Source organism: Bufo gargarizans, chromosome 7, assembly GCF_014858855.1.
Source record: "Bufo gargarizans isolate SCDJY-AF-19 chromosome 7, ASM1485885v1, whole genome shotgun sequence".
Lineage (NCBI taxonomy): Eukaryota > Metazoa > Chordata > Amphibia > Anura > Bufonidae > Bufo > Bufo gargarizans.
The window spans coordinates 45,250,702-45,270,948 of NC_058086.1; the positions used below are offsets into that span (position 1 = coordinate 45,250,702).

The window sequence follows — 20,247 nt, forward strand, 5'->3', positions numbered from 1 at the left end:
ATGCAGAGTGTGAGGGGGTGGAGCATGACACCGCTTTCGCAGATATGCCCCGCCCATCTGACCTTGCTCTAGCCATAACCCAGAATCAGTTCCACCCCGAGTCTTGGTTGAACATTCAGCTTGAGGTGGGGTCTGACAACGGCTCAGGTTCCTGTGTGGAGCAGAAGGAGACCTTGTGGCCCCGTTATGGGGCCCATTATTAGCACCTGGAAGAAAAACAAGACACAAATCTCCATTTCCAATGACTTTTACTCTTCCCGCTCTCCATCCCCGGTACATACACGTGTGTGATGGACATGGATCAGACATGACAGGGATACAATGGAGACGTTCATAGGCATCTACACAAAAATAATACACTTCTGATGGGGAGGTGGCGCTTTAGGTGATGACTGTCGGGGCCGTGCGGCCTGTCCGTTCTTCTAATTTGGAGATCTTCAGGGCTATGGTGATGAGGGGAGCCAGCATGACCTGCGGGGAGAGCGAGAAAGAGGAGTCGTTCATTTCATGTGACCCCGAGAGCAGACGAGCCACATTCACTGACTGACACCAAGGTTACGTTTTTTCTGTTATTAAAGGGGTTTTCTGAGATTTTTTTAACTGATGACCTATACTCTGGATAGTGAATGGGGCTGAGCTGCGAAACCAAGCACAGCCGCTATACAATGTACGGCGCTCACAGGAGCGCCGGTGCCTTCTCAAACTGCTGATCGTCGGGGGTCCGGGGTGTCAGACCCCCACCGATCAGATACGGATGAGGACAGGTCATCAGTATAAAAATATCTCAGAAATCCCTTTAAACAGTAGCTGACAACCCTTGTCCACATATCTTATTGGGGCACAGGGGTTGTCAGGACCACACCAACAGCGTCAGCCCGTTTAGCTTTTACGGAACATGAAACTTAACAAGGGGTGCACAAACTTTTGCTAAATATTATTGAAGACCCACTAATACTGAGAACAGGTCCTTAATGGATCTTATATACAATCCATGTCACTACAGGGAAATGTCATTGATGGAAGCGGACAGGTGCCGGAAAATCAAAGGTTTTGGAATATCAGATGAAAGAAGAGCAGAAAACAGAGGATTAACCCACAACCTGCTGGCGTCTCTAGTCTTCTGCTCATAGTATTGTGAACTTCCACACTAAAAATGCCGGATAATCAGAATTTCTGGATTAGGAGAGGCTGGAATTTCCTCTTTTCTTTGCTTAGTTGTGAAACTGAAGTTATTGTTCTAATTTACCAGCCATATCTCTCTATATAAAACACATATGAATAAACTCAATAAGCGCAGGTTGTCCCCTGTATTAAGTTTGTGCCCCCACAGGTGGGTATACACGGGCTGTATAAAGGGTGGGTGCAATGCCACTACCCACTCCGGCTACTCCCGAGTCACATGTGTCGTCCTTTTACAGCGTTTGATACATTGTTGCATTTTCTAATTTCTAACTACTAGGATATAATAAAGTGAAAATACTTCATTTATTTTCCTTCGCCCCCATTTTATTATCCTGGACCCGCTATATGTCAGAGCTGCCTAAAACGACAGGAAACTCGACCGAAGCCAAAAACCACAGCAGAGAACAGGAAGGAATTCGAGTTTGGCAGCGTGAGGGGGGAGACGCTATCTTGGGAGCATAGGAAAGACATTAGGAATTAAGAACTCATTAAAGGTTCGATTCCGGCGCTGCAGCGAGCATTGTGGGCAGACAAAAGGTTAACTGTGCCCAATCCAAGGGGTAAGAGGGAACGTTGATTAAAATGTCGCTCACATTGTAAAAGGCTAAATTAAGTTACGTCGCTTTTCACGCGGGGAACAATTCGCTGGCACGGGAGAGGCGCAGGTGCGGGTAACTGGAGGAGCTGGAGGATCCGCCAAGACATTTCCTGTTTGGGAACCTCTGTAATGAGGGATTTGCAGGTGACAACTACACACAGGTTGGACGCGGTCCTAAGTCAGCAGTGACATGGCTGCCACCGAGCCGCTGCATCGCTATGGGGCCTAGGAGGGAGCCTGGCACTGAACCACTCCACCACTATGGGGCCAAGGAGGGAGGCTGCCACCGAGCCGCTGCATCACTATGGGGCCCAGGAGGGAGCCTGGCACTGAACCACTCCACCACTATGGGGCCCAGGAGGGAGCCTGGCACTGAACCACTCCACCACTATGGGGCTCAGGAGGGAGCCTGGCACTGAACCACTCCACCACTATGGGGCCAAGGAGGGAGGCTGCCACAGAGCCTCTGCATCGCTATGGGGCCCAGGAGGGAGCCTGGCACTGAACCACTCCACCACTATGGGGCCCAGGAGGGAGCCTGGCACTGAACCACTCCACCACTATGGGGCCCAGGAGGGAGCCTGGCACTGAACCACTCCACCACTATGGGGCTCAGGAGGGAGCCTGGCACTGAACCACTCCACCACTATGGGGCTCAGGAGGGAGCCTGGCACTGAACCACTCCACCACTATGGGGCCAAGGAGGGAGGCTGCCACCGAGCCGCTGCATCACTATGGGGCCCAGGAGGGAGCCTGGCACTGAACCACTCCACCACTATGGGGCCCAGGAGGGAGCCTGGCACTGAACCACTCCACCACTATGGGGCTCAGGAGGGAGCCTGGCACTGAACCACTCCACCACTATGGGGCCAAGGAGGGAGGCTGCCACAGAGCCTCTGCATCGCTATGGGGCCCAGGAGGGAGCCTGGCACTGAACCACTCCACCACTATGGGGCCCAGGAGGGAGCCTGGCACTGAACCACTCCACCACTATGGGGCCCAGGAGGGAGCCTGGCACTGAACCACTCCACCACTATGGGGCTCAGGAGGGAGCCTGGCACTGAACCACTCCACCACTATGGGGCCCAGGAGGGAGCCTGGCACTGAACCACTCCACCACTATGGGGCCCAGGAGGGAGCCTGGCACTGAACCACTCCACCACTATGGGGCCCAGGAGGGAGCCTGGCACTGAACCACTCCACCACTATGGGGCCCAGGAGGGAGCCTGGCACTGAACCACTCCACCACTATGGGGCTCAGGAGGGAGCCTGGCACTGAACCACTCCACCACTATGGGGCTCAGGAGGGAGCCTGGCACTGAACCACTCCACCACTATGGGGCCAAGGAGGGAGGCTGCCACAGAGCCTCTGCATCGCTATGGGGCCCAGGAGGGAGCCTGGCACTGAACCACTCCACCACTATGGGGCCCAGGAGGGAGCCTGGCACTGAACCACTCCACCACTATGGGGCCCAGGAGGGAGCCTGGCACTGAACCACTCCACCACTATGGGGCTCAGGAGGGAGCCTGGCACTGAACCACTCCACCACTATGGGGCTCAGGAGGGAGCCTGGCACTGAACCACTCCACCACTATGGGGCCCAGGAGGGAGCCTGGCACTGAACCACTCCACCACTATGGGGCCCAGGAGGGAGCCTGGCACTGAACCACTCCACCACTATGGGGCCCAGGAGAGAGCCTGGCACTGAACCACTCCACCACTATGGGGCCCAGGAGGGAGCCTGGCACTGAACCACTCCACCACTATGGGGCTCAGGAGGGAGCCTGGCACTGAACCACTCCACCACTATGGGGCCAAGGAGGGAGGCTGCCACAGAGCCTCTGCATCGCTATGGGGCCCAGGAGGGAGCCTGGCACTGAACCACTCCACCACTATGGGGCCCAGGAGGGAGCCTGGCACTGAACCACTCCACCACTATGGGGCCCAGGAGGGAGCCTGGCACTGAACCACTCCACCACTATGGGGCTCAGGAGGGAGCCTGGCACTGAACCACTCCACCACTATGGGGCTCAGGAGGGAGCCTGGCACTGAACCACTCCACCACTATGGGGCCAAGGAGGGAGGCTGCCACCGAGCCGCTGCATCACTATGGGGCCCAGGAGGGAGCCTGGCACTGAACCACTCCACCACTATGGGGCCCAGGAGGGAGCCTGGCACTGAACCACTCCACCACTATGGGGCTCAGGAGGGAGCCTGGCACTGAACCACTCCACCACTATGGGGCCAAGGAGGGAGGCTGCCACAGAGCCTCTGCATCGCTATGGGGCCCAGGAGGGAGCCTGGCACTGAACCACTCCACCACTATGGGGCCCAGGAGGGAGCCTGGCACTGAACCACTCCACCACTATGGGGCCCAGGAGGGAGCCTGGCACTGAACCACTCCACCACTATGGGGCTCAGGAGGGAGCCTGGCACTGAACCACTCCACCACTATGGGGCCCAGGAGGGAGCCTGGCACTGAACCACTCCACCACTATGGGGCCCAGGAGGGAGCCTGGCACTGAACCACTCCACCACTATGGGGCCCAGGAGGGAGCCTGGCACTGAACCACTCCACCACTATGGGGCCCAGGAGGGAGCCTGGCACTGAACCACTCCACCACTATCGGGCCCAGGAGGGAGCCTGGCACTGAACCACTCCACCACTATGGGGCCCAGGAGGGACCTGGCACTGAACCACTCCACCCACAAGTACAAATAGTTCAATATGGCAGCACTGGTTATTACTGGAAGTGGGGGTTCCTAACCTAGGTGGTGCATAGCTGATAATGGGTGGGCGCTTATGTCAGCTGAGAGCCTGATTCTGACATGGGCCTCTCCTTTCTCAGTTTATGCCCCTGTTCACTGATAGACTTCTGCCCTCCAGCAGGATGATGACAGCAGAGCAGAATTTATTGTAACATAACTGGTTGTTCTTCCAGATGGCACATGAAATATTGGAGGAATTTATCAACGGCTTTGTATTCAAAATTTTTGGCTTAAGCATTATTTCGGCAAAAATTTGCAACATTTGGCTGTTTTCCGCCAGTTTCTAAAATATGGGTGGGACACTCTAGAGGAAAGGAGGTTTTAAGATCAGACGAGGGGCCCGGATATCATGTCACTCGTGCTACACCTTACTGTACTTACCTGAGGGTCCTCATATATTTTGGCGGCGTCCTTCTCGTAGCTGTCTATATACAATCGTATGGTTGCTCCGGCACTGCCGGTACCGCTCAGTCTGAAGATTATGCGGGAGCCATCGGTAAAGATGATCCTTAACCCCTAATGGCAAAAGATTGGGGAAATGTTGAATGTGAGGCATTACTGGCGTGCTTCCATCAGCAGTGGTCTCAAACCTGTGACTCTCCCGCAGGTTGTCAGGGAATACTGGAGGTTGTAGTCTGGCTACAGCTGGAGGACCTCAGGATGGAGACTGCTGCTCTACAGAATGACTACCACTCCACGCACACATACCTGGTTTCTTGAAATACTTCCATCCACTGGATCGCTATATTCAAAATCATCCGCTTTCTCCACAGTGTAAACCTTGTCCCCCACCGAGAACTTCTGCCCAATAAATGAGCGATCAAACATGAGAGTCTCCAGGTCTTTCATCATTTGGTTAGCTCCCTCCGAAGCAACCTCTTCATAATCGTACCTATAAGACGGGAACAGGGGAATAAAGTGATTATAAGAAAAATTGCTGGGGACCCCAAAAACTAAATTCAAAAGTCAGGGACCCCGACCCCTTAGTATACAAATAAATTATAAATATAATACAGAGTCACTGTGTACATACATTACTTTACTCATCCTGCACTGACCCTGGGTTACATCCTGTATTATACTCCAGAGCTGCACTCAGTATTCTGCTGGTGGAGTCACTGTGTACATACATTACTTATCCTGTATTATACTCCTGAGCTGCACTCACTATTCTGCTGGTGCAGTCACTGTGTGCATACATTACTTATCCTGTACTGATCCTGAGTTACATCCTGCATTATACTCCAGAGCTGCACTCACTATTCAGCTGGTGGAGTCACTGTGTACACACATTACTTATCCTGTACTGATCCTGAGTTACATCCTTTATTATACTCCAGAGCTGCACTCACTATTCTGCTGGTGCAGTCACTGTGTACATACATCACTTATCCTGTACTGATCCTCAGTTACATCCTGTATTATACTCCAGAGCTGCACTCACTATTCTGCTGGTGCAGTCACTGTGTACATACATTACTTATACTGTACTGATCCTGAGTTACATCCTGTATTATACTCCAGAGATGCACGCACTATTCTGCTGGTGGAGTCACTGTGTACATACATTACTTATCCTGTACTGATCCTGAGTTATATCCTGTATTATACTCCAGAGCAGCACTCACTATTCTGCTGGTGCAGTCACTGTGTACATACATTACTTATCCTGTACTGATCCTGAGTTACATCCTGTATTATACTCCAGAGCTGCACTCACTATTCTGCTGGTGCAGTCACTGTGTACATACATTACTTATCCTGTACTGATCCTGAGTTACATCCTGTATTATACTCCAGAGCTGCACTCACTATTCTGCTGGTGCAGTCACTGTGTACATTACATTACTTATCCTGTACTGATCCTGAGTTACATCCTGTATTATACTTAATTCTAGGAGATTCCAGCTCTAAAGTCTGCAGAATTGTAAATGCAGCTCACAGCTGAATACAGGCCGTCACCCAAGAACAGTATAAAGTAAGTGAAGACCTGGATTTAGAGACTTACCTGGTGAAGAAATTGCGTCCATAGGTTTGCCAGTGATTTTTCAGGATGTCTTCTACGCTCTGTTTGCGTGAAGCAATGATGGATAACCAGGCGAGAACAGCCCACAATCCGTCTTTCTCCCTGATGTGATCCGAGCCTGTAAAAAAACCAAACAACGAGAACCTGTAGTCGGACGCTGTACGGCGATGCCTTTAGACAGAGTTACCCGGAAGGGAGGTCCGGCAGCTAGGACCCTCAATGTCCAGGAGGAGCCGGTATATACCAGGCCACCTCTGTATCACAGGAGTGTCTCACAAAAGTGCTATATACTAAGCCAGACAGCTGTCAACCCCGTAATGGAGATACAGCAGAGGTAAGTCATAGTTACATAATGACAGAAGGCAGGCTCACAGCAGCACTAAGTATTTCAGGAGATAATTGTGCTCATCCTATGGGGATCACTCACAAGGACAGGGCCGCATGTTACTGGGGCATTTATATGATGTGAGGAAGAGAAGAGAGACAAATCAGTGACCGTGAAAGGAGATGGAGCCCAGCAGCACAGAGTATGTCAGGAGAGCATATCCAGCCCTTTGCGATAGGTTGTGACCTGTTCATCCACATCATAATGTTACTGAAGAACTGTACTTACGCTTCAAAATCCTGCCCTCCAGTGGTGACTGAGACTAATGACACCCGAGACAGCGGCATTGAATAGAGACCGCCGGGAGAATGAAACGCTGCCGCCCTAAAAATAGTCCTGAAAATGTCTTCCAATAATAACGTAATTACGCCTCTGTGTACCGAAATGACACGACCCTCTGTCACAGGCAATTACTGGCTCCGATAAATTTCCATCTAAAACGCTAAATTTAATTTGTACATCTGTAAAATAATAAAAGAGGGGAAAAAAGTCCCACAAAGCGTCCGCCAAATGAAATGTTTATGTACAGGCGGTCTCGGCAGGAAGGGAAGTGCGCGGTTAGCCTCTTGTCCAGCACCCATTTATACCCCGCCGGGGTCACATGTCACAATAATCCGGCTCTGCCAGATATGAGCGCACTGAAAAAATGTGGAATCTGTTCCAGAGTCACAGAAATGCAGCTTCTGCCGGGGAGGATTCTACACAAACATGTACAGCATCTCTGACCGAAAATAATCTAATAAAACTCCTCCAATCTGGCATCTGATGATCCAGCAATATAATGCGGACAAGACCGGAAAGAAATGATAGAGCAGAGGAACCACCTCTGTGGCATAGTACTCATTCTGTATTGTACTGCAGAGCTGCACTCACTATTCTGCTGGCGGAGTCACTGTGTATGTACATTACTTATCCTGTACTGATCCTGAGTTACAGCCTGTATTATACTCCAGAGCTGCACTCACTATTCTGCTGGTGCAGTCACTGTGTACATACATTACTTATCCTGTACTGATCCTGAGTTACATCCTGTATTATACTCCAGAACTGCACTCACTATTCTGCTGGTGCAGTCACTGTGTACATACATTACTTATCCTGTACTGATCCTGAGTTACATCCTGTATTATACTCCAGAGCTGCGCTCACTATTCTGCTGGTGCAGTCACTGTGTACATACATTACTTATCCTGTACTGATCCTGAGTTACATCCTGTATTATACTCCAGAACTGCAGTCACTATTCTGCTGGTGCAGTCACTGTGTACATACATTACTTATCCTGTACTGATCCTGAGTTACATCCTGTATTATACTCTAGAGCTGCACTCACTATTCTGCTGGTGCAGTCATTGTGTACATACATTACTTATCCTGTACTGATCCTGAGTTACATCCTGTATTATACTCCATAGCTGCACTCACTATTCTGCTGGTGCAGTCGCTGTGTACATACATTACTTATCCTGTACTGATCCCGAGTTACATCCTGTATTATACTCCAGAGCTGCACTCACTATTCTGCTGGTGCAGTCACTGTGTACATACATTACTTATCCTATACTGATCCTGAGTTACATCCTGTATTATACTCCAGAGCTGCACTCACTATTCTGCTGGTGCAGTCATTGTGTGCATACATTACAAACAGCATTTAAAGGTGAACATGCTTTAAAGGGGTTTTCCTGGAGTAGAAAATAGATGGCTATCTGTATCAGATCAGTAGGGGTAGACTCTCTGCGTTCCTGCTGGTCAGCTGATTGAAGGGGCCTCAGCTCTCCAGCGAGTTAACGAGGCACAGCTCCATACCTCCAGTGGTGGCCATGTCTGGTATTACATAGAGCAGCCCTGACCATTTCATGTGAATAGGACCCTCATCATTCTGATACGGACTGCTTGTCCTACTCCCAGGTCATCAGTTTTCTAGTTCTAGAGAGTCCCTTCAATACCGCCATATGCTGATCCTCACCAGTCCCGAAGCTTTCCTCTCCGCACAGCGAGAGTTTATTTGCATCCATTAAATTTCCGAAGAATTTCCAGCCGGTCGGAGTCTCGTATAAAGCGATCTTTGTAGCTTTTGCCACTCTAGAAAAAATAAAAACACCAGAATAAAACACGCCGGATTAAGGTTTTCACAGCTCCGCTTGGGTTGTGGAGCCGCTCGCTCTAATTAACCTCCGGCTTTTATTTTTTTTACCTTCATGTAATTTTTTTTATGAAAGGGACGGCTTCACGCGCCGACAGGACATATAATAAACACGTCGAGTTTTTAAGGTTTTATGGCCTCGGCTTTCTCACAACTTTTAATTTTTCACGTTGTCATGGCGACAGTGGGACGGAGGCGAAACACAAGGACGCGTGTTTAGCCGGTCACATTTTTTAATCTTGACTTTACGATTTCTTAAATGTCACCCTCCGACAGGCTGTGTTTTTGATGGCTTGGAAGCAAAAAAAGCAGGGACGAGTCTTATGTATACAGGGATACGTAGCGGTCCGTGGGGGACATGGGCGTCTATGACCACCACCGTGGCTCGGGTACTCTTTAAGTGGATATATACTTAAAGGATGACTCTTTCATGTGCATTAAAAATGTGTAAACGGTTTTGTATTATCTTACACCAATCCTGAGATACCATCACTTGAAGTTTCAGGCCCAAAGCCTGAGGCTGCACTAGTGAGAGATTCTGTCATGCAGCCCTTACCGTACGCACCCATGTACCTACATAAAGGTGGAGTGTAGACACTGATCAGGTTAGAGATCTGGATCCACACAGGTTCCCTCTAATAATAATGCATCTAGCAGGAAACCAGAAGGCGTCAGAATGTCTCAGTAGTGCAGTCTGAGGCTTTAGGCCTGTAACTTCAAATCGACCATATCTCAGCCTAGCAAGAAGATATTTAAAAAATATTTTCACATTTCTAAAGACCGTTAAAGGACCTTCGCCACAGAGTTAGACGCAGAGGTGACAAGTTTGACAGACTGAGGTCTCAGGAAAGGACGTCAGTGTCTGATTGGTGGTGGACAAGCCGGTCATATACATTGGATAGAAGTCCCCCCCCCCCCCCTTTATGTGTCCTCAGTTATATTGTGGGTAGTCTGTAGTGATGGGGGAGGGGACGACTGTGTGATTTTGGTGGGGCTGTAATGTGTACAGGGGTCCCTCCTGGTTCTTGTCGCTGCTGTATTTGCCAATTAGGGGCATTTACACATTTAGGGTCCATTCACACTTCCGTAAGTGTTTTGCGGATCCACAAAACACAGACACCGGCAATGTGCGTTCTGCATTTTGCGGACCACACATCTCCGGCACTTAATAGAAAATGCCTATTCTTGTCCGCAAATGCGGAACGGAATTGCGGACGTGTGAATGGAGCCTTACAGGGCTACTAAAAAATAAATAAATAAAAAAGTAAAAAAATAAATAAATGTTTTCGTCTTACCTGTCAAGTGCTCCGCTGGTCGGCATGCTCCTCGCCAATCCACGGACACCCGTCTGCTGGAAGTAGGGAATACTGAAAATATTTGCTGCAATCACAGCCACAGAGTCCGAGGGGTTAACGAAGAAACTGTGCTTGCCAAGAATCATGTTGCGGTCCTGATGGCGAAGAAGAGAAGGTTACACGGTACATAAGAGAAGGGGTCAGTGCCCCTTATATGAGGTCACTGTGTGCAGCCGCTCTCACTCCAGACACCAGGAGGTAGCTGTCTGATCACTACCCCTGTCGGCCATGTTAACTTTACTGGACTTGGTCACCGAACAGGAAGTACCTGTGTGACAATGTCAACCATATTAACTGTATTGGAGCGGATTCTTCTGTCACCTGGTCACTAGACAGGAAGTAATCTGATTGTTACTGCTGTCGGCCATACTAACTATAGTGGAGCTAATTCTTCCGTCCTCTGGTCACTGGGCAGGAGGTAGCCGTCTGGTTACTACTACTGTCAGCCATATTAACTTTACTGAAGCGGATTCTTTTGTCACGTGGTCACTGGATAGGAAGAAGCTTCCCATTTATAACCACTGTCAGCCATATTAATGCAAATGGATCCAACTCTTGGCACCTGGTCACTGGGCAGGAAGTAGCTATCTGATTGCTACCCGTCAGCCACATTGACTTTACTGGACTTGGTCACCAAACAGGAAGTACCTGTGTGACAATGTCAACCATATTAACTGTATTGGAGCGGATTCTTCTGTCGCCTGGTCACTAGACAGGATGTAGCTATCTGATGGTTACCGCTGTCGGCCGTATTAACTATAGTGGAGCCAATTCTTCTATCATCTGGTCACTGGGAAGGAGGTAGCTGTCTGGTTACTACTACTGTCAGCCATATTAACTTTACTGAAGCGGATTCTTTTGCCACGTGGTCACTGAATAGGAAGAAGCTGCCGGATTATAACCACTGTCAGCCATATTAACGCTAAAGGATCCAATTCTTTTGGCACCTGGTCACTGGGCAGGAAGCAGCTGTCTGATTGCTACCCGTCAGCCACATTGACTTTACTGGACTTGGTCACTAGACAGGAAGTAGCTATCTGACCGTTACCATTATCAGCCATATTAACGCTTCTTGGTCAGTGGGGAGGAAGTGCCTGTCTGATTCTTACCAGCGTCAGCCATATTATTTCTACTGGTGTGGATTCTGGTCACTGGACAGGAAGTAGCTGTCCGACTGTTACCACTGCCACCCACACTAACTGTTATGGGGCTGATTTTACTGTCACCTTGTCACTGGACAGGAAGTAGCGGTCCAATCGTGGCCATTGTCGGCCATATTAAGTCTAATGGAGATAAAGATTTTGTCACCTGGTCAATGGGAAGGAGGCAGCTGTCTGACATCTGCCATTCTTAGTCGTATAAATTCGGATAGGCCGATTGTAATTCTGGTGTCCTGGTGACAAAACAATGACACTCCTCGACCATGTAACCTACCCCATCTCCATCAAAGGCTGCACCAAAGTCATGTTCTCCGGTCTTCATCGTCTCCACCAGTTCTGATGCATAGGTTAAGTTTGGGTCAGGATGGTGACCCCCAAAATCCTCCAGGGGGATGCAGTTTATGGCAGAGTTTGCAGGGGCACCAAGTTCCTCGCAGAGAATTTTCTTCACGTAGGGTCCGACAACTGGTTAACAGCAGAGACGTAAATCAGAATGTACACTGTAATTATCACACTGACTAGATATACGACGTCCTGGGCAGAATATATGATCATTACTGCTCTTCAGAAACAGATCCGTGACTTAACGGGCCCCAGATAGGACTATTGTGGGGGCCACCACTTTATGCCATGAATTACAATTCCACCACCCTGCGGTGCACGCGTTACCTCCATGCATGGCGTCAATCCGGATCTTAAGCCGGTTCTGTCCTGAGAGAAGTTCTTTTAAGGCACTGAAGTCAAAGATGTTCCTCAGCATGTTCCCGTACGCCTCCACGGAGTCCACAATCTCCACTGCCGGTCAAGAAAGACACAAGAGGACGTCAGAGGCTGAGAAAATCTAACGCTCACCCGTCATCCCTGACTACGGAAAATACTTGAATTTCCTATGAAATAACAATTTTGGAGCAACTTGTGCTGTCCCTCTGTTATTCCTCCTAGAAATGAATAAGCACATCCCTAGGTATTACCAGTTGGGAGCGTGTCCCTACACAGTCTGACACTGTGCAGTCAGTGCAGGGAGAATTGGTAACACCCAGTTGTCAGCTTATTCACAAATTTGTAGGAGGAACAGCAGAGACCTTGCACAATGAAGCTCATTAACCTGCCCTTAACCCTCTGAGGTCGAGACTATAGGGATTCTTCTTTTTCATCAAAACATTCCAAATTTTTATTTTATTTTTTCATACTTTTTCTTTTCTGTGTGATGAAGTTTGAATAATGTTTCTGTCTTTTCTATAGGTCGCTACAACTGCATCTGCCAATGGTCAAGTGCCTCTGATGTACCTGGGGCCCTTGGTGAGGCCCCTGGCTGCCGTGTAAACCCGTCAGCACTGCGCACGCTTCGCATCGAGGAACTGTTGGGCTGCCAAACTCCTCAGATGCTGGGCTTATGATGGCCTCCGATCCCGGCCATTGTGTTATGACTGGCGGGGCCTAAAGGGGCGGAGCTTGACACAGGATTCCAAGAGCATAGACAGGAACCCCCTGCCCCTCCCCTTCAGGCCCTGCAATAGACGTAACAGACCACCCCTGCCAAGAACGTTCCTCTAACATCTCCCACACACCGGCCATACATCAGTCAATGTGCCCCCGACGCTTCCCTATATTTTGCACTGGAAAAACATGTTACAAACAGGCACTTGCATCGGAGCCTCCGTCCACCAGATTTGACTGCAGCAGTGTGAACAAGGCCCTAAACTTTCCGGGACAGGGAGGCTCAATCTCACCTGTAAATGGCTTAAACTTATTCTCCAAATCAAACTGCTGCTTCCCGATGGTTGATAAGTCGACTTTGAGGTCGGGGCAGATGGCGTATTCCTCGATGGTCTTGCTGAGCTGGAAGATTTTATCAGTGATGGCTTCAGGCGCAGGACCTGCAGGAAACAAGGGACCTGTGAGCATGAACTGACCCTTACTGCACCCGCCAAAACCTTATCGGACCCCTAGTCATGTGTGTCCCCTGCAAAAAATGACGTTCACATGTGCAGCACTAAAATCATATAGAGGAGGGCATTGTAAAACTGCAGGCGGTTCTTAAGAATTACAGGCGGGATCACTTTGCTGTTTAAAGGGGCTCTCTGAGACCAGGGACACCCCCAATGAGAAGGCTGGGTAGGGTGCCAAAGGGACTCCAGGTCCAGTGCCGGGCTGCTGTCCCTGCTGGACTGGAAGCGCCAAATGCTATAGACATCAGCGGCCTCAGCAGTACTGGGGCGTTGTCACAAAATGGCATTTTTTGTGCAGAAGATTTATTTTGTGATTCTGTGTTGCAAAATTACATTCTGTGCAACAAAATGAAGGATGTCGCAAAATGAATTCTGGGCCACAAAATCAGTTCTGTAAAAAAAATATATATATATAATAATAATAATAATAATAAATAATTCTGTGTCACAAAATAACATTGTGTGGGACAAAAAAAATTCTGTAAAGAGAAAATTACTTCTGCGATTACTACATTCATTTTGTGTCACAGAACACATTTTGTGTCACAAAATACTTTGCGAACAAACTGCACCTTCATATTCTGCACCGACCACTGATTGGCTGGCAGCGGTGACAGGTCTTCAATATGTGACAGTGGGGACCAGAAGCGACAGAGAAGGGCCCCCGACACTGGATCCAGATCACTGGTGACAGTCCAGTCTTTTTTTAATCTGACACCATGCTCAGCCTTCTGAACATGGATTCCCGCTCTCAGAGTTCTTTGCCCTTTTCAACATCTCTGCTTGCTGTTAGTAAATGGGAAAATTACTGTTTACAACCCAAGTATAATACGTCTCACAGCTGAGGGTTCGCTACCACTGTATCCAAACCTATGCACCATCAATCGCTGATATGTCCTCATGCAGGGGCATAGCTAAAGACTCATGGGCCCTGGTCTAAAGGTTCAGCTTGGGCCCCCCCCCCCCCTTTCCCTCAGCCTTCATGCTGCCTGCGGCAAAAATTTAAACAGTAGACCCCCCCCCCCCCCATGACAAATTCTTGACCCAAGCCCTTCCCTCCAGCCAGAGCTATACCTTGACAAGCAAGCACGTTCTATAATACTGGTGTCTTCGTATGGGGCGCAAGGGTCTTTGGGCCCCCTCCGGCTCCTGGGCCCGGTACCTCTGCACCCCCTATAGCAGTGATGGCGAACCTATGGCATACGGGTGCCAGAGGCGGCACTCAGAGCCCTCTCTGTGGGCACCCGCACCCTGGAGAAAGTCTATGGTGTACCAATATGCCTTAGACTTTTCCTGCCATTCATCAGCGCAGGGCGCACTATGAACAGCACAGGCAGCGCATTGAATGTAGGCAGGTTATTATAGCTAAATGATAAAGTACATGGAAGATATATGATATTGGTGTTCAGGTTAAATTGCCCCGTTGGCACTTTGCGATAAATAAGTGGGTTTTGGGTTGCAGTTTGGGCACTCAGTCTCTAAGAGGTTCACCATCACTGCCCTATAGCTATGCCCCTGTCCTCATGGTTTGCTACAATGTATCAGTGCAGGTGCCCGGAGTCCTCGCAGGGGACTTGCACCACGTCTACAGGGGCGATTTCATTTTTCACTCCAGTTTGGCAGCCACTTGGGAAGATGTGGAGCTTCTGGTTTTTGTTTCTCACCTCCACTGGAAGTGTTGAACTTAATGCCGAAGTCTCCATTGGGGCCCCCGGGGTTGTGACTGGCTGTTAATATGATTCCACCTATAGCTTTGATTTTGCGGATGATGCAGGACACGGCGGGGGTAGAGAGGATGCCGTTCTGGCCGATGACGAGCCGACCAATCTGGAAAACAAGGGCTGATAACATTAACACAATGGTGAGGACATAACCCTGCACAGCTTGTACACAACGCAGAGATTAAGATTTGACGTTTTTTTCTAAAATATTTGTTGAGAAATGTGATGCAGCCCCCGACACACTCCTTCCCATAAACCAGCATCCAACCACTCCGTAAAATTCCAATAATTCAGCATCCATGGCATCATTAACAGGGTTGTCACACTAAAAATATTCTACATTTTTTCAAACCAGAACCTGGATCTGAATACTTTTGGAATTGAATGTAAATAAACATGTAATACAGCCACTGAGCTATTCAGTAACATGTATCTGTATAGCGCCACCTGCTGTATTTTTGTTTTCCAAAAGGGCTCATGCACACGACCACAAAAAACGGATCCGTGTGCATTCCGTTTTTTGTGGAATGGAACAGCTGGCCCCTGATAGAGCAGCCCTATCCTTGTCCGTAATGTGGACAATAATAGGACATGTTCTATTTTTTTGGCGGAACGGAAATACAGACATACGGAAACGGAATGCACACGGAGTAACTACTGTTTTTTTTTTGCGGACCCATTGAAATGAATGGTTCCGCATGCGGTCCGCAAAAATACTGACACGGAAAGAAAAGACATTCGTGTGCATGAGCCCTAATTCTCTGTCCACCTCATTGACATCACAGAGGTGGCTGCACATGCAGAGTTCCATCCTTCAACTGCCAGCGGCCATATCTACTGTTAGAAGATGTAACAGTTACAGGAAAAGAGCTGCAGCAGAAAGGTCACGCTCCCTCAACTGTGACAGCGAGAGCCGCAGCAGAAAGAACACGCTCTTGAGCTGTGATAGGGAGAGCTGCAGCAGAAAGGACACCCCCCCTGAGTGGTGATAAGGAGAGACCCGAAGCAGAAAATACATTCCCTCTAGGAAAGGACACGCCCCCCGAGCTGCCAGCTTGAAAAAAAAAAATCTAGCAGCACAAATGAAGCAATGAATGTGGAGCTCTCTGCATCCATGTCAGGTACAGGGCTGATTCTAGCTTTGTTAGAAAAAGATTGTCATGTACTGTATTATTTTTACATCAGTTATGGGACCACCGCTTTAATACGATGGATTATTGGCTGCCCATTGTTCCTGTTCCCAACCTCCAAGCAGTTGTCATGGCAGCCAGAGGCCTAGTGAAGGCGCTTCTATTAAGCCCTGTGGCAGGTCTTAATAGGATTCTGCTTCACAAGCACATTACTCTGCAATACAGAAGTACTGCAGCACGTTCTAGAAATGATCACAGGTATACAACCCCTAGGGCGACATAAATAAATAAAATAAAAAGTTTTAATTTTTTTTCAAAGATCATAAAAACACATTAAAAATGATCAAAAACCTTTCCCGTTTATCATGTTAAAAATATAGTAGGAACATATGATAACAGAAAAATAAATGTCAAAAAAATAAAAAGTCAAATCTACTTCAAAATAGTACTAATAAGGCTACTTTCACACTTGTGGCAGTGTGATCCGGCGGGCAGTTCCGTCGTCTGAACTGGCCGCCGGATCCGCCGATCTGCCACTGACTGAAAGCATTTGTGAGACGGATCCGGATCAGTCTCACAAATGCATTGCAAGGACGGATCCGTCTCTCCGCTTGTCATGCGGACCGACGGATCTGTCTTGTACATTTTTCTCATTTTTACCGTTCTGCGCATGCGCATGCCGGAACGACGGATCCGGCATTCCGGTATTCTGAATGCCGGATCCGGCGCTAATACATTCCTATGGGAAAAAATGCCGGATCCGGCATTCAGGCAAGTCTTCCGTTTTTTTTGCCGGAGATAAAACCGGAGCATGCTACGGTTTTCTCTTCTGCCTGATCAGTCAAAACGACTGAACTGAAGACGTCCTGATGCATACTGAACGGATTGCTCTCCATCCAGAATGCATGGGGATATGCCTGATCAGTTCTTTTCCGGTATAGAGCCCCTAGGACGGAACTCTATGCCGGAAAAGAAAAACGCAAGTGTGAAAGTACCCTAAAAACTATAATTTGCCCTGCACGAAACAAGCCCCCAAACAGCTCAACAGAAAAATGCAATTATTTAAGTGGTTAATATTTTTAAAGCAGTAAAACATTAAACAAAACCTATAACTTTATTATTCCCATAACTGGATCTCAGAATGTCACTCTTGCTGCACAGTGAATGCCGTAGGAAAAAAAATAAGCATAATGGGGAGTTTTATTTCCATTCTACTTACTTATCTATATAAAAAAAAATTGGGTAAAACTATTAAACATTATAAATATGCACACCCAAATTAGAAAACTAATTATATGCAAAAAAATAAAATAATAATAAGTGTTGTAGTATAAATCATATCGCTACCAGAAAAAAAACTAAAAAACTCAATGACATACTTGGTAGATCCTCCGCACTAAAAATTAATGTGACTACAAAGTGGAATCACCGCTCAGTCATTCACGCCTCTTGTCAAATGTAAAATCTCACTCATTCATGGAATCTTAAAAGCTTCCGCTACAATGTGACTTACCGGGAGGCGCGCAAAAACTAATTAAAAAATAAGAATAATATCCTAAAAAAAGATAAATAAATACATTTTATAAATATTTATAAACAAAGAACATGTTACAAGTTACTGAAAAATATTTAAAAATTTACTTTACATTTTAAAATTTATAAAATTATAAAAAATCAATTTAAAGTAAAAAAACAGCTTTTTCTGTAAAGAAGACCGATGTCACCAGTCAGCGATACCCACCCCATTTGCAGCCGCCATCTGAACTATAGTTTTAATCGCCGATTTATTAAAATATCTGCCGTCTCCACCGACTACCATAGTTGATCCCTGACGATCCCGGAGATCGATGGAAAAGAAAATGCTCTGGATGAAATTCTGAAGGTAGCTTCTCTTGGTCTCGAAATAATAAGTCTTCTTTCTCAGCCCGCTGGTTCCCGGTCTCTGGTCATAGTACGGCGCCGTTGGTAACGTCAGTAATGGGATAGGGCCGTCATCCATTGCGCTAATTCATAGAGGCCGTGCAGTAAAAAAAAATTGAAAATGTATAAAAATTTCAAGAAAAATAAAAGGAAAGGGGAAGAAATGCAAGAAACTGATTTAAGGAGCAGCAATGTCAAAGACATTCGACGAGGAGAGACCAAAAATAGCCTCCTGGATGCGAGGACGATGTGGTTTCTAAGTGTAACTGAAGAACGCTTCGTCCACATGTCTTCAACCGTCAATGTCACAGGAGGGAATATAAACGTATGCATGGATTTTACTTTACACCTTCGCAGGATAATCCACCGCTCATGTTCGGGGGTCCCGTGCAAGGTGAGAAAGGACGACCCCCCCCCCTGCTTTAAATGGTGACTGAGCAGAAGGGGCAGAAAATGAGGAGTATTCCAGGATTCACCCAGTAGCCCTGGTCCGGTGCCAGCGAACACAAGGCAGAGATTGTTTGAGGGTGACAAATGCAGACGAGCCGGGTCTTCACCTGCGTCCTGAGACCACCGCAAAATCAGGATTAAGCAGCAACGTTCAAGTCTTGACTGATGAATATGTAGGTTTTGTTCCATCACCATTTATATTGACAAGATCTGTCTCCAAAGATATTGTTGCACCCAAACCTGTAAGAACACAAACTGCACCAACCCCCACCATGTCCTAACACCACAAAACCACCTGGATAGCTTCAGACTCTCCTGCAACAGACCAAGGGTTCTCAGTACTGCCCTGCTCTACAGCGCCCCTCCACTACATACTGGTTATCCTAGGTACTGCCATGCTCTATAGCGCCCCTCCACTACATACTGGTTATCCTAGGTACTGCCCTGCTCTATAGCACCCCTCCACTACATACTGGTTATCCTAGGTACTGCCCTGCTCTACAGCGCCCCTCCACTACATACTGGTTATCCTAGGTACTGCCCTACTCTATAGTGCCCCTCCACTACATATTGGTTACCCCCAGAACTACCATTTTCTCTAGTGCCCCTCTGTTACCAGGCATCCCAGGTACTGCCCTGCTCTATAGTGCCGTCTACCACATACTGGTTACCCCCAGTACTGCCCTGCTCTCTAGTGCCTCTCTACTACATGCCAGTCATCCCAAGTACAGTCTGCTCTCTAGTGCCCTTGTACTACATATCCTGCATCCCAGGTGCTGTCCTGCTCTCTAGTGTCTCTTCTGCAGGTATCTCAGGTACTGCTATACTCTCTCGTCTCAGGTGTTACCTGCAGGAGAGACACTAGAGAGCAGGGCAGCTCAGATATTACCCTGCTCTCCCATCTCTCCTGCAGGTATTCCAGGTACTGCCATGCACTCTAGTCTCTCTCTCCTGCAGGTCTCCCAGGCACTGTCCTGCTCTCTAGTCTCTCCTGCAGGTCTCCCAGGCACTGTCCTGCTCTCAAGTGTCTCTTCTGCAGGTATCCAGGCACTGCCCTGCTCTCAAGCCACTCTCTCCTGCAGGTCTCCCAGGCACTGTCCTGCTCTCTAGTGTATCTCTCTCCTGCAGGTCTCCCAGGCACCGTCCTGCTGTCAAGTCACTCTCTCCTGCAGGTCTAGCAGGCACTGTCCTGCTCTCTAGGCTCTCTCTCCTGCAGTTATCCTAGGCATTGTCCTGCTCTCTAGTCTCTCTCCTCTGCAGGTCTAGCAGGCACTGTCCTGCTCTCTAGTGTATCTCTCTCCTGCAGGTCTCCCAGGCACTGTGCTGCTCTTTAGGCTCTCTCTCTCCTCTACAGGTCTCCCAGGCACTGTCCTGCTCTCTAGTGTATCTCTCTCCTCTACAGGTCTCCCAGGCACTGTGCTGCTCTTTAGGCTCTCTCTCTCCTCTACAGGTATC

General features: G+C 48.3%; 1 protein-coding gene across 2 annotated transcripts in view; it reads right to left on the bottom strand.

Moving 5' to 3' along the window:
• Window positions 1-231: 231 nt before the first annotated feature.
• Window positions 232-20,247, bottom strand: part of PGM1 (phosphoglucomutase 1) — a 33,637-nt gene continuing 13,621 nt past the window's right edge. The window contains exons 2-12 of one of the 2 annotated variants that reach the window (XM_044300725.1): window positions 18,164-18,425; window positions 15,236-15,398; window positions 13,353-13,499; window positions 12,292-12,417; window positions 11,897-12,087; window positions 10,403-10,557; window positions 8,931-9,046; window positions 6,559-6,694; window positions 5,259-5,442; window positions 4,932-5,066; window positions 232-471 (exon numbers count right to left, since the gene is read on the bottom strand). In XM_044300725.1, the coding sequence (XP_044156660.1) occupies window positions 382-471; window positions 4,932-5,066; window positions 5,259-5,442; window positions 6,559-6,694; window positions 8,931-9,046; window positions 10,403-10,557; window positions 11,897-12,087; window positions 12,292-12,417; window positions 13,353-13,499; window positions 15,236-15,398; window positions 18,164-18,425 (1,705 nt within the window). In that variant the 3' untranslated portion in view covers window positions 232-381. The remainder of the gene's footprint in view (window positions 472-4,931; window positions 5,067-5,258; window positions 5,443-6,558; window positions 6,695-8,930; window positions 9,047-10,402; window positions 10,558-11,896; window positions 12,088-12,291; window positions 12,418-13,352; window positions 13,500-15,235; window positions 15,399-18,163; window positions 18,426-20,247) is intronic. The other variant, XM_044300726.1, reaches the window with a different exon arrangement.